Below are 14,531 nucleotides of genomic sequence, written 5' to 3' on the forward strand. Positions count from 1 at the left end.
ATAATTTGGATTGTGTGTGACTTACCCTGACTAGAGTGAGGGTCCTTGCTTGGACAGGGGGTAACCTGACTGCCAACCAAAGACCCCATTTCTAACAGTGAGTATAATAAATATATTTGTTTTAAAAGGACTTGGTATGTAACTAGTCCATTTTTTCCTAGGAAAATAAGGATTGGTTATTAAGGATAAAGATGTAATGATCATATGTTTTTGCATTTGTTTGTAGACATTTATTTGATTTATGGTGTTTTGAAGATGGAAATGTGATGGAATATTGAGAATACTTGATGGACGTTTAAACAAAAGAGGAAGAAGAAGGAGGAGAGGCTGCTTTTGAGAATTCTAATTCATTGTGATGTTTCAGAGTTCTTTCTGAGAAGCTTTAAAGGGGCTACTCAGAAGGAGTGAATATAACATTTCTACATTATGCTACCCTCCGTGTCTTTAATAAAATCTTGATTCTTTATTCAATTAACCTTAAAGAATCGCAGTTCCCCCAGAAAGTTTAAATGATAAAAAACTGAATTTGTGCCACAAACGGCATTTGGGTGCCACAAAAACAAAGGAAAGATTTAAGAATTTGTACTGGTGGCCGGGTTTGGATTTGACCATTGAGAAAAACAGTCAGAGAATGTGCATTGTTCATTAATTTTGAAAAACATTGGTAACATTCCAGCCCCCTTTGTGTCCCACCAGTAGTCCGAAAATGCTGTGGGAGAGGGCTGGTTGACACATTATGGGCCCTGTTCCATATTCAGGAGGGAGGTATGTCATTGTGTAATTTGACTATTTTGCTAAATGCCCTGAAATAGAAGTGGTATCTAGAGTGGATGATGAAGCTGTGGTGAGATTCCTGGATAAAGTGTTTCCGAGGGTAGGATTACTTAAAGTGATTATTTTCCTGAATTCACTTTGCATTTCACTTAACGAGAAATGGGGTTATGCACAATACCACTTCCATATATCATACTGTAGGTAACAGAGCCATAGAACGGTTCAATAGGGTACTCAAGAATGTGGTAGAGTTAGAGAAGCAAAATTGTCCTTGGTTAAAGAAGTGTTCAGAACGGAGTGTGGGTATATAGAGTTACGCCTTGTGGATCCATGGGGTCCAGTCTGTTTGAAGGTATGAGAGGTAGGACTCCTTTCATGAAGGCAATTTGGGAGGGATGTCCAAGTCTAGAAAAAGTGAATGGACACCATCAAAAGTGAAGGGACAGTTGTCTAAGGCACAAAATATTTGCAAAAAGTATTAAAGTGTGGTATCTGAGTTACCGTGTTATGGTATCAGAATGTTATGGGTTCTAGGTTATGGAATGTGGGGAGAGAAAGGAGCGTAAAGGTTGACCGTTAGAAGGGACAGTTGGTGAGTGAAAACTTTATTGGAGAGCAAGCAGGTGACACCCTCTCATCACCACTAATTCCACCAACATAGTGTGTGCCATCCTTACAAACTGGTGATGAGCGGGGCTTGCAAGGATACAGGAGAGCCTTTGCTGCACACAGACATCGTTGGCTGGCTTTAGTGTCCCAGTGGTGGAGAGCAAGTGACTGAGAGAGCCTGAAGGGACTTAGAAGAGGTCCTTCTCATCTGTGCCTGTGTCCCCTTTTGTGCCAAGATTGTGATTTTGGGTTGGCCACTTCAATAGTACAATGTACGAACACGAGTGCAGTGCTACTGGTGCTTATTTGAGGGGATGGAGCTTAGAGTTTGAAGCGTGAGCCGAACAGCTCCAGGGAACAATGACACAGTGCAGAGTCACGTGAGGGAAGTTGACACTACGTACACAGCATGTTTGTATATGCAACGTCAGCAGCATCTTGGATGTGTTTTATCAGCACAGGTAGAAGAGACGCAACACGCATAACACTGGAGGAGAGACATGCATTTTGATGATGTGCACATCTTATATGAACAAGTGAAGAATTTCAGAGTGTGCCTAGTATTGTGGCACATGCTTCGGTGATGCGCACACCACAGCAGTGATTATAGGGCAGAGGCATGCATTTCAATGATGCGCACATTGTATCTGAACAAGTGAGGAATTTCGGAGTATGCCTGGTATCGTAGTGCACAGTTCTGTGATGTGCACACCACAGCAGTGATTACAAGGAAACAATCATAGTCAAGTGAGTGGTTTTATTCTTGTGCTTACTGCTCATTCCCATATGTGAAATACAACAGCGTATGTTTTAATGGTGCGCACATTACAATTAAGAGCATTTTGATAATGCACACATCTGAACAAAGTGACTTAGTGTACATATTCTAGTCAAGCACACATCACAATGTTGTGTACTATGTAACTCTACATTCAAGAAAAGGAGTTCAAGTTGGTAGTCTGCTGATCGGTTAATTCTCACACGCACTTGTGGGATACTGTGATTTATGAGTGTGCATCGAGTACATTTTGGGGAAACATACACCCTTTATCTCTGGAGTACAGCATTGGAGTGCAAGGTGTTGTGCCCGCAAGTTAGTTAAGGTTATAGACTAATTCCACGATTTAAGTGCCACATTTAGTGAGTTGTGCAATAGTATAATTTTAATTATTCTGTACAACATAATGAGTTCACAAAATTGTGGACTTACACCACCTGTTCCATTCCTTTCATGACCTGGTGATCCTTCATTAAAGTAGCCTGACTGGAAGGAGTATTTTTCTAAACTATGTATGCAATCGAAGACTGAGTCTGCGAAAGATTATGTTGCAACATTAAATAAACAAGAGGACTTGCAAATTTGGTCCTCTACAAGATGACCTTATAAGGGACCAACTTTTGATGCAGTCTAATAATAAGTGTATTCAAGAAAAATTGTGGATGTGTGGAAATTCTCCTTTGAACAAAATAATAGCTAATATAAAGAAAGCTGACATGTCAAAGAAATGTGCTAAATCAACATTGAAGAGTAACGATGAAGGGGAAATAGTAGGTTAGATTTCCAGCTTAAAAGAGGAGAAAAAGAAAATGGATAAACACAGAAGCAAATAGTGGAAAAGATTGACCAAAAATAAAACGGAATTAGAAGACAGCCATCCCACTTGTTTTAGGTGTGGGAATAAAATCCATATAGCCAGGTGTAAATGTTGCTCTGCGATAAAATTGAAAGTTGCATATTGTTTTGCTAACGTCTTTAGGAAGAAGTCGAATAAGGGGGATAAAAAGACTGTGAAGTGTATAATGGAGACTAAAGAAGAAGGGGATGGGGAAAATGAATCCTTGAGTGATGAAGGGGTTTTATGTATTGAAGAAATTGTTTGTTTGGAAGAAGCTGTTGTGGATGTGAACGTTAATTTGAAGAAAAAATCCTTTTGTGCCATAACTATTGGAGGAGTACAAATATAAATTGTTCCAGGCTCTGGTTCACCTTACAACATACTTCAACATGCAGTTTGGGAAGATAAGTTTGATAAGGTGTTTGGTAACTGAAGCCAACAGATGTACACCCATTCGCAATTACTGGAGAAGAAATTCCCATGGTTGGATTTGTAGAAACAAATTTGAATTTAAAAATAGGACGTCCTTGAGGAAGTTGTATGTAGCAGAAAAGGGACCATCTGTACTATGGTGGATTGATCAGGGAACATTGGGTATTACTCTTGATCCCAATAGGAAAGATAAGGTAATGCTACTTGGAGAAAAAACACAGCCTAAGGAGGATGGAATAAAAGAGAGCTTTCCCTGTGTTTGTTCAGGTTAAGTAGGGAAAATGTGCAGTTTTGTCCATAAGATTTTAGTAAAGGAAGGAGCAGTAATAATATGTCCTAATGCAAGGAACATTCTTATTAGCATGAGGTTTGTTGTAATGGCAAAATTGGATGCTTTAGAGAGCAAAGGGATAATAGAACCTGTGGAAAGTGTGGCGTGCTTAGTCCCCTTAGTTGTAGAATGGAAATCAGATGGAGATTACATTTGTGCATTGACCTTAGGGACTTGAACGCAAATATCGTGATTGATAAATTTCCATTATCTAGAATAGATCAGCTTTTATTATAGTGTAAAGTAAGCTCCGTCATCGCACCCCAACTCTGGAAGATCATCAACAGTTCCTTCGAGACCGCCTCCTTCCCGGAGAGCTGGAAACACGCCAAGATCAACTCCTTCCTCAAGAAACCCAAGGTGGGCCCCAAAGGACCTCAGAACTTCCGGCCCATCTCCCTGCTCCCCTTCCCGGCAAAAGACATAGAGAAAATTGTCAACAAACACAGCACCAAAACCGCCCTCATCACCACCACCGACTATGTCAGGACCATACTTGACAACGGCGAAAACCGCGGCCCTTATCCTCCTGGACCTCTAAGCCGAGTTCGACACTGTCTGCCATCACACCCTACGCACACACCTCAATGATGCAGGGATCCACGACAGAGCCCTGGACTTGATCACCTCCTTCCTCACCGGCAGAACTCCGAGAGTCCGTCTCCCTCCATTCCGCTCTGAAGCCACCAAAATCATCTGTGACGTACCCCAGGGATCGTCCCTCAGCCCGAACCTCTCTAAAGTCTACATGGCTCCGCTCGCAAACATCGCCCGATCTAACAAACTCAACATCGTCTCATATGCCGATGACACCCAGCTGATCCTCTCTCTCAAAAAGGACCCCGCCATCATCAAAACAAACCTCCACGAAGGAATGAAGGCCATCGCCGACTGGATGAAGAAGAACCTGGAATTCATCCTGGACTCATCACTATCAATGACCCAGCAAGTCAACGCCATCTCTTCCTCCTTTGGAAGATCTACAAATGGATCCCCACTGAAACCAGAAGGAGGGTCACCCATGCCCTTGTAAGCAGCAAACTGGACTACGGCCATGCTCTCTATGCAGGAACCACTGCCAAGCTCCAGAAAAGACTGCAACGCATACAGAACACGTTCGCACACCTCATCCTGGACATTCCCCGCAACTGCCACATCACAGCCCACCTGAGAGACCTACACTGGCTTCCCGTTAACAAGAGAATCACGTTCAAACTCCTCACCCACGCTCAAAAGGCACTGCACAACACTGGACCAGAATACCTCAACAGATGGCTCTCCATCTACACCCCGACCTGACAGCTTCACTCTGCTGACCTTGCCCGCGCCACAGTTCCTCGCATCCACAGAACAACTGCCGGTGGCAGATCGTTCTCCCACCACGCCGCCAAGACGTGGAACACTCTGCCCACCCACCTGCGACAGACAAAGGACCTACTTACCTTCAGGAGATACCTCAAGACATGGCTGTTCGAGCAGTAGCAGCGCCCCCCTCAGCGACTTGAGCCCCTCATGGGTGAGTAGTGCGCTTTACAAATGCTCTGATTGATTGATTAAAGGGATAAAATGGTTAATGGTTTTCAACCATGGATTTGACCTCGGCCTACCACCAGGCTTATCTGCATTCTGCAAGCAGGAAACTTACAGCATTCATCACCCCTTTTAGATGCTATAGATTTATACGCATACCATTTGGCCTTCGGCTAGCGGCTGCAGTTTCGTAGCGGTTGATGCACAAACTCTTTAAAGGTGTCAAGGGAGTGATATATTTCCCAAATGGTAGTTTGATAATAGACCAAGACAAATCAGAACATGATGCAAGATTGGAATTAGTCTTGGAAAAATTAGCAGAGAAAGGTTTGACTGCTCAGTTGAGGAAATGCAAATTTGCAGTGAATTCAGTTACATATTTAGGCCATGAGGTGGGAGATGGTATATCACCGAAAATAGAAATAATGGAGGCAGTGAGTAATGCTCCTGCACCAACCTCCAAAGAGGAAATTAGGTCCTTTTTAGGGCTTGCAGAATTTTATTCTAAATTTGTACAGAACTTTGCAATGAAGACACATAGCCTAAAACAGTTATTGAAATTGAAACAGGAATTTATTTGGAATGATGAGTTACAAAAAGATTTTGGAAAAATTAATCAGGAATTAAGCACAACTCTTCCCTTGTAAGTTTTGCAGGAGCAAACAGTATAATAACAACCAATGCAAGTGGGAATGGATTAGGAGCAGTTTTAACACGGGAGGAGAGTATGCAGTAGCGTTTACTCAAGGTCATTATCACTTTCAGAGGAAAATTATTCTGTCATCGAGAGAGAGATCTTGGCGCAGGCTGGGCCATGGAAAAATTCAGACAATAAATTTGGGGATCACATTTCACTCATGTACAGCCCATAAACCCCTAGTGAAAAACTCTGACCTCTGGTGGCATTATGAGCTACTCTAAGGTTAGCAAGAATGTCCTTAAGATTATTGGATTTCATGTATTATGTAAGGTATGTGCCAGGGAAAAGGAATAAAGTAGCTGATTACTTAAGTTGGTCTCCTTTGCTTTTCAAGGAAGAGACAAATGATGATCAGGGCTCTAAAAATCCACTTCACCAGTCTTATTTGATCAAGTTAAGCTATTTTTAATACTTACTCTCCCTTCTGGGGAGTTGACACTGAACATGTGTTCTGTTCAGTTGAAAAGTGAAGGGGCAATAAAAGATGCCTTTAAATCTTGTTCTTATGTCACATTTGCTCTGGGTTCACAGACAGAGGTCATAAGTCAGTTTTTCAATTAATGTTCCTTCTGACTGAAGAGTTCCAGGACTTTGCAGGGTGAACTGTGTGACCTGCTGCTTAGAATGTAAAATAAAAGGATATAGGGTGTCAGTTTTTTCCTAACACACAATGTTTAAAAGTCCACTGTGCAAACATTTCAAAATGTATTTCAGTAGTTGTGAACGCCATTTTTTTATTTCTGTGTGATGAAAAAAAAAATTGATAGGATGAAAATAAATCAGAATACTTTACATGTTGATGTGCAAAGGATATGTTTTCTAAAATCCAAATTTCACAGATTGTTAATACACTATTTAGTTTTATCAGTAAAGCTGCAAGTTAGTGGATAGGTTTTTGGACATTTCTTGGAAAGTTACTGTGTGTAGATGACAATATGTTACCACATAATGGTTTAGTAATTTATTTATTAAAATTGAGTGTTTAACCAAAATGAGAAACACTCCTGCCCTGATGACAATGTTGTTAGCAAACTAAAAGAAGTCCTAGGTTATGTGGGCTAGACCTCATGGGTATGTGGGCTAGATTTTTGTGATGCATGCAGCAAACTTTAGTCTACTTACCCAAACAAAAGAGGTTTTTTTGTACTGCAGAAATGCTGAGCTCACATACTTGAAGGTGCAATCATATGTGAAAATTAAGAAAAAGGCAACTCTGTAAACTATTTGCCTAGGATCACACAATTTGAGACCCGTTTACGGGTCAAGTACATCACAGTTAGGTCGAGTAGATTATTTAAGTTACTCAACCTGCAGGTCTAGTAAGTGTGGCTGTGACCAGGGACAGTAGAGATGCCATAGTGAAGGAAGAATGGGAGGCAGGGTATGATAAGGATATGATCTTTAAACAGTGTGAAAAAAATTCATTACTAATGGGTGGACAAGTAAGAAAGATATACAGGGAGAATACAGAAGTTTGTGGGCGGTCAAAGATAAATTGTCTCCATGTGGAGCCATCGGCAATGTCCCGGCCCAGCAGAATGTATATTATTCGGCCGGCGGTGTATCAAGGGGGCTGGTGGTCTGTGATAAGACTGCCATTATGAACACAGCGGGGATTCCTGCCGTGTTCATAATGACCCCCATAGTGTCAAAGATGCTTACTTGTCCCCTGGTGATTGGGTAAGAGTAAAACTAAGCAATAAGAAAAAGAAAGGGGACAGTACATTTTGAGAGCCTCTGCAAATTGAGGAGGTCTATTCAAGATGAGCCATGTTAAGTGACAGAAAAGTATGGCATTTTAGCAAAATGGCTAGATGCAATAGAATAGACAATTAACTGAGGAAAATAGGAGTCCACAGTCATGGATTGGTTGTGGGAAGAAGTGACAAATACGAGTGGAATGGGACAGCTTCCACTACGGGAGAAGGTAGTGGAGTTAGTAGAAATAGAATTCATGTTTCCTTGTCTTAATCTGTGGTTCAGAATAGTGGTCTAGCTGTACCCTGCTTAGGCAGACCTGTTGTACAACCTAAGAAATTTCATAATGTAATTGTTTTATGGAAAAAAAGAGAGAATGAGTATAATTCTGATAATACATAGAGTTAGGGAGCATTAATTCCTTAAATACAGGTCAACATGTAGCTATATGCATAGGTTGTGCATTTGTGTAACATCACATGATGAAATTAAATATGAAATGTTCCATTAATATGCTAATTTGAGGAATTTAATGTAGACTCTGTTACAATGTAGTATTTGTTAATGATGTAAAGAAGGGAGATGTGGAATGTGGGTTACTGTGTTATAGTAGCAGAATGCAATGGGTTCTAGGTTCTGTAATGTAAGGAGAGAAGGGAGTGAGGAGGTGTCAGGTGGAAGGGAAAATTGGTGGATTTGCTGCTTATGAGATGTGTCATCTGCTTGGTCGCCAATAAAGTTTTCACTCACAAACATTGTGAGCACCATCCTTATCACAAGAAACATAATTGTGAGTGTGTGTGTGTGTGTGTGTGTGAGAGAGAACGGGATTGGGTAAGAGTTAAAACACCTGGTGTCTATACAAATAGTGAAACGAGGTTCATACCACCATTAAGAGTGCCTACGGTATTGGACAACTCTGTTCTACTAGATGAGGGAAAGGTGTGGCATCTGAGCCGCATTTCCTTATATGAAGCGGAGAAAACAGATGTTAAAAGTACCAAATAATCTACTTCAAGGAGGTCAGGCTAGTTATGAGATGAGACAGTTCAGAAACCAGCTTATGAAGTGAATGGTGGTGATGGGAAAACAAGTTGAAACAATTTGGACAGGAGTGTGCAAAGGGAAGAGAAACATCCTGATGATTGTGAAGGTAACCGATCTTCTACCTCAGGGAATGAACAAGAGGTGAAGCTGGGAAAGGTGGGTAGGAGAATCATAAGACATAGGCAATTGAAAGATTATGTATGTAGGAGTACTAACTAAGACTAATGCACGTTCTGTTACATTCTAAATGTATGATCAGTATACACCATTCTGGTGTGCATTCTGGGCATATCAATGTAGTTATTAAATGCTAAATTTGTTCCATTACTTTCAGTAGCTTTGTTTATTAAGCAATACTTTACAAGTCATGTATTTGATCCTTTATGTATTTATTTTGTTTCCCTTTAAGTTCTGTTTTGAGATTTTATTGAACACATTTTTTGTTGTTTGGGAAGGGGGAGATGTTAAAACAAGTAGATTTTATGAGAGGTGATGATGTAGGATAGAACGTTAGCATGAAGGAGTAGAACTAGTGGTACTGCTGGATGGATGGTAGAATCTTTTCACTTCTCTCTGTTGTGCTGGGTCCTTATCTGATAAATACATTATTCTGCCAAATCTACTAGTTGTGTCCTTTATTGTCACACTGCACCTTCTCTTTGGGCCTATAATCCTGAAGCAGGACTTTAATGGCTGGTATAGCCCACTACAGCAGGCTATAATCAAAAAGAATTAAGTCAAAAGTGCTTGCAGCCAATAGCACTCCTTGATTCTCTACATACATTGTACTCAAAGGACACTCGTAGCCCCAATATCCCAATAATGCTGAGCACTGTGACTGCCTTAAAATTATGAGCACAGATATTTTGATTTAGAGTGGTGCATTTGTTGAAAACAAATGAACTCTAGCTAATATTCATTTTTATTTTTTTCTTTCTTTTCAGAACAAACACTCTAAGTGTTGAAGAAGGCAATCACATAATTTACCTGAAAGTGTCCCGAAGCAATGGGATCAACATGTCTGTGAGCGTGGAATGGGAGACACTGTCAGATACAGCATTTGGCATAAGTATGTAGCCTTTTTTTTATAAAAAGAGAATCACCACATTCTGCATATTATTTCTATGAACACAGATCAAGTGCTTTCTGTGCGAATCACAGAATTCGAGGAGATCAGCCCCAAAAAAGAACTCGGTTAGCTGTAGGTGCATTATTAAGGTGGAGTAAGACAATTAAGAAAACATTCCTCATAAACGTACTTAAAAATCTGACATTCCAATTAATGTCAATAGACAGAGTGTCAATGTATGAAACATTTGTTGAACGTGTTTGCACATCAGGGCCCAAATGACATACTGTGTGTACTGTCCCTGATTATGATACAGCACACTCTTCACTAAATATGCCCATCACAGACAAGAGCTATGAACTGTTTGCAAAAGGATTTGCTGTCCTAAGCACATGCAGATTCTCTGAAAAGTCATGCCTGCGTAAAGAGAGTGCTTTAGCTGTCTTTCATTGCAGGGAAACTAGTTTCATTTTGGAAGAGGATTTCAGTCTGGTGCAAAAATGTTTTCCAGTAGTCTTTTGAAAGTGTTTTATATAGAGGCATGAAACATTCAAAATAAGTTAAGGTGTGTTGATTTAATGGACAATTAATACCCAGTAGTTTTGCAAATGTGTTTTGCACAGAGGCATGTAACATATTTAAAATAAGTTAAGTTGTATGCATTTACAGAGTGTATTATTTTTCAAAGCTAGGTGAACATTCACTCCATGGGAAGTGACATATGGTAGATTGGAATTTAATTAATTTTCACATTAGGTGAAACTAGTCATGGCGGCTTTGGTAAGAGCACAGCTCCTGAAAGCTTGCTCACATAAATACACCAACACTAATCAATCCCTGCTGACCAAGTCCTCGAAACAGTCGAAGAGCACCTTAACATCATATTTCATTCCTGGTCATCTGTGAATGGCTACATAAAAGTTATTACCTTCCTCTCTCTTTGTAGATTATTTATGCGACTGGTGCCGGTATAATTGCTGAGGTGGTGTTTACTGTTTCTTAGTGCAGATGCCCCAACAGCCCACGCATTTTCATAAAATTCTACAATAAGTTCAATAAATGCTAAAACTCTCAAACCAATCTTGCCTGTACTAAATTTAACTTTGTACAATGAGAAAGTAGCAGAGTTTTTTTAAACTTTCATTGTCATTTACACTTATGCTATCTGCAAGTGGCAGTTTATGTTCTGGACCAAATCTAGCTATATTTCTTTTTCATTATCTTCAATGGTGTCAAACCACAACGAAGGCTAGGGGCCTCATTACAAGACTGGTGGGCCAACCTTTGACCCACCAGCCCTGTGGGGAGGAGACTGCTTTGGAGCTGGCAGTCTCCTGCCCCAGCCCAATTATGATGTTCCCACTGGGCTGACCGACGAAAATCTCCATATTAGGAGGTTTCTACCGGTCAACCCGGTGGAAAAAGTGTGGTAGCACCGAGGCCAATGCGTCACACAGAGGGTGCCCTCAGCACCCTCGAAATGTGCACTGTCTGTCATTGTAGACAATGCGCATTCCAAAGGCACTGAACAGGGGGGCCCTGCAATGCACACAACATGGTCATGGGCATTGCAGGGCCCCCCTTATGGCTCCCAGCACTGCCTTTTTGGCCAGCCTTTTCATAGCAGGGACCCAGATGTGGAAAGGCTGGCAGAAAAGGGACTCATGATCAGAACCGGGGTGTTCAACTCAGCACCGCCGTGGCTGAGCATGACTCCGGCCACTGCCACTCTGCTGGGATTCATGATCCTGGTGGTGGTGGTGATACCCTGGTGGTCTGCCATCAGGTTTGTAATCTGACCGTCAGACCACCAGGAGTGAGGGGGTCCAGCCTCCACTGCGGGTGTGGCGGCTCGTAATGAGGCCCTTAATCCCTCACTAGAACTGTGGTGCCCAACCAGACACAGGGCCCATGAAACAGATGTGGTTTATGCATCCCATGCAGGAAAAAAGCTGCATAATCGTTGATCTGGAATTTTAGCATTTTTAAAGGATGTTTATTATTGTGTGTGTACCTGAGGAACCACCCTTGAACCATAGCTCTTCTAGTGAAGGAAGAAGTAAAAAAAAGATGATTAAGATTTTTCTGCAGTTGATTGGAACAGACCCGGCATTTTGCAAGGACGAGTTGAACTCAAGGCACCAATCTTCAGAGAGGTGCACTGAAGGTCATGCAAACAGCAGAAAGGTCCTCACATGGCTTCTGTGATTCAGTTAAAAGAACTTTTACTCATTAGGTTAAGCCTACCAGATAGCATGATCTTTCTGTTTGGGAACGAAAAATTGTGATCTTACCAATAACTTACAATCTGCCCATTGCATACCATTGATTAGCTTCATTGCCACTCTCACTTGATTGCTTCTTATTCAGTGTCTTTCCTTGTCCCAGCTTGTCAATGTTGTGTTTGTCCCTTGCTGAAAGCATAACCTCTTTATCCTCTCTCTGATTGACTAGTTTTAGAAGTTGAGTTGATGACTGGGTGTGAGCCCTGCTCAAGCACAGCCACTATCCCTTGCAGGGTGATCACCAAAAAGTCACTAAATAATCCTGTGCTTATCCCTGGGTAGCTTGGCACAAAAAGCAGTGATTCCCAACTTAGAGGCAATGTATAAAGTATTTATTCAGCACACACAGCAATAAAGTGAAGACATAACACAAGAAAAATCCCACAAAAATGTAGAAAAATAGAGTAATTTTTAATAAATTAACACCAAAATGACAACAATCCAATCAATAGAACCAGAGTTATGAATTTTTAATGTTTTTAGTAAACACTAGCACCTAAACGTTCAAAGTGTCAACCCGTGGACATTTAGGCCCTCATTACAACCCTGGCGGTCGGTGGTATAGCGGCGGTAATACCACCAACTGGCCGGCGGTAAAAAAAAATGTAATCAGGCCCACTGTGGAAACCGCCAACACAGACAGCTACTTTAACACTCTGACTGCCACAGCGGTAGCAACAAACACTGTGGGGGTAACTGCCAACAGTCAGACGGAAGATAAGGTTCCTCCCACTGTATTACAAGAGGCCTATCCGCCACCTTTTCCGGGGTGGTACCAACGCCATCAAAAGCACGGCGGAAACAGTGTTCTGAAGGGAAACGACTCACCTCTCGACATTCGAGGAAGAACCAGGACGCCATGGAGCCCAAGCTGCACGTCCTTCCCATGCTGATGTATCTGCTCATATTCCAGGAGTACCAACGCCGACGACAACAACCACGGTGAATACTGCACCTAGTACACGGGGGGAAGAGAGTGACACACACACGCAACACCCCCACCCTCACCCCCAACACCATACAAACAGACACATAAACAACATAACATATACACCCCTAACCCTCTGGAATAACGCAAGGACAAAAGGAATGGAGTCAAATCAGTGTCATATTAGAAATTTAGAGAAATAAGTTCATAAATAAATAAACAGTATGTACAATATACACAATATATACAAAATGAGGGACAATGTCCACACAAAAATAGTCCGTGGTCCACTGGGCCATAACACATAGGCCAAGCACACTTGACTCCTGCCTCAAAATGGAGAGAACACTGCAGGGGCATCAGGTCGAAAACACACAGGCACCTCAGGGGGACGGGGAAGGGGGCCACCTCAGCTGGAAGATGGTACTACGCCACTGCTCCTGGAGGAGGTTCCATGCCAACTGCTTGGTCCTGGGGAGTGCAAAGCCACAGTCTCTCAAGTGGGTGGTTTGCCCACTTCTTGGTCCTAGGGAGTGGGAAGCCACAGTCTCTCAAGTGGGTGGTTTGCCCGCTACTTGGTCCTGGGGAGTGCAAAGCCAGAGTCTCTCAAGTGGGTGGCTTGGTCCTGGGGAGTGCAAAGCCACAGCCTCTCAAGTGGGTGGTTTGCCCGCTGCTTGCTCCTGGGGAGTGCAAAGCTACAGCCTCTCAAGTGGGTGGTTTGCCCACTGCCTAGTCCTCGGGAGTGCAAGGGCACAGTCTCTCAAGTGGGTGGTTTGCCCACTGCTTGGTCATGGGGAGTACAAAACCACAGTCTCTCAAGTGGGTGGTTTTCCCATTGCTTGGTCCTGGGTAGTGCAAGACCACAGTCTCTCAAGTGGGTAACTTCTTCCACTGGTTCTGGAGGGGGCTTTGTGCCCAGTGTGCTTCATTCTGCCAAGGATAGGGTGAGTGGATGCCTTAATCCACTGGTTCTGGAGGGGGCCTTGTGCCCAGTGTGCTTCATCCTGCCAAGGATAGGATGTGTGGAGGCCTTCTTCCACTGGTTCTGGGGGGGGTGGGGGTTGTGCCCAGCGTGCTTCATCCTGGCAAGGATAGAGTGAGTGGATGCCTTTTTCCACTGGTTCTGGAGGGGGCTTTGTGCCCAGTGATGCAGCACTTGGGGGGTGCCAGGTCACAGTCCCTCACCTGGGTGTCAGAGCCACAAGATTTGCAGTGGCCCAGGTGCATGATAGTCCATCGAGGCAGTGCTACAGTCCATCTGCCGGCAGCTACGGCTGCACAGTGGTGGTAGTGCCGTTGATAGTGGGGGTTCTGCCAGTGGTGGGGGGAGGCTCCAGCCCTACTCCTGCAGCCTCGAACGGCTGCCCACTGGGGCTGCTGCTGCTGGCAGTGGTGCTACTGTCAGTGGTGCAGGTGGCGGTGCTTGCGGCGGTGCAGGTGTCGGTGCTGCCACTGGTGTGGGGAGGCTCCAGCCCTTCTCCTGCAGCCTTGGACGGCTGCCCACTGGGGCTG

The 14,531-nt window shown here is 42.9% G+C and overlaps 1 protein-coding gene across 1 annotated transcript in view; it reads left to right on the top strand.

The window, feature by feature from the left end:
- The window catches only part of ADGRV1 (adhesion G protein-coupled receptor V1), a 2,003,619-nt gene that overhangs the window by 756,931 nt on the left and 1,232,157 nt on the right, over nt 1-14,531 (top strand). The window contains exon 45 of the mRNA XM_069225272.1: nt 9,682-9,806. Coding sequence (XP_069081373.1) covers nt 9,682-9,806 — 125 coding nt within the window. The remainder of the gene's footprint in view (nt 1-9,681; nt 9,807-14,531) is intronic.

This window comes from Pleurodeles waltl, chromosome 1_1, assembly GCF_031143425.1.
Source record: "Pleurodeles waltl isolate 20211129_DDA chromosome 1_1, aPleWal1.hap1.20221129, whole genome shotgun sequence".
Taxonomy (NCBI): domain Eukaryota; kingdom Metazoa; phylum Chordata; class Amphibia; order Caudata; family Salamandridae; genus Pleurodeles; species Pleurodeles waltl.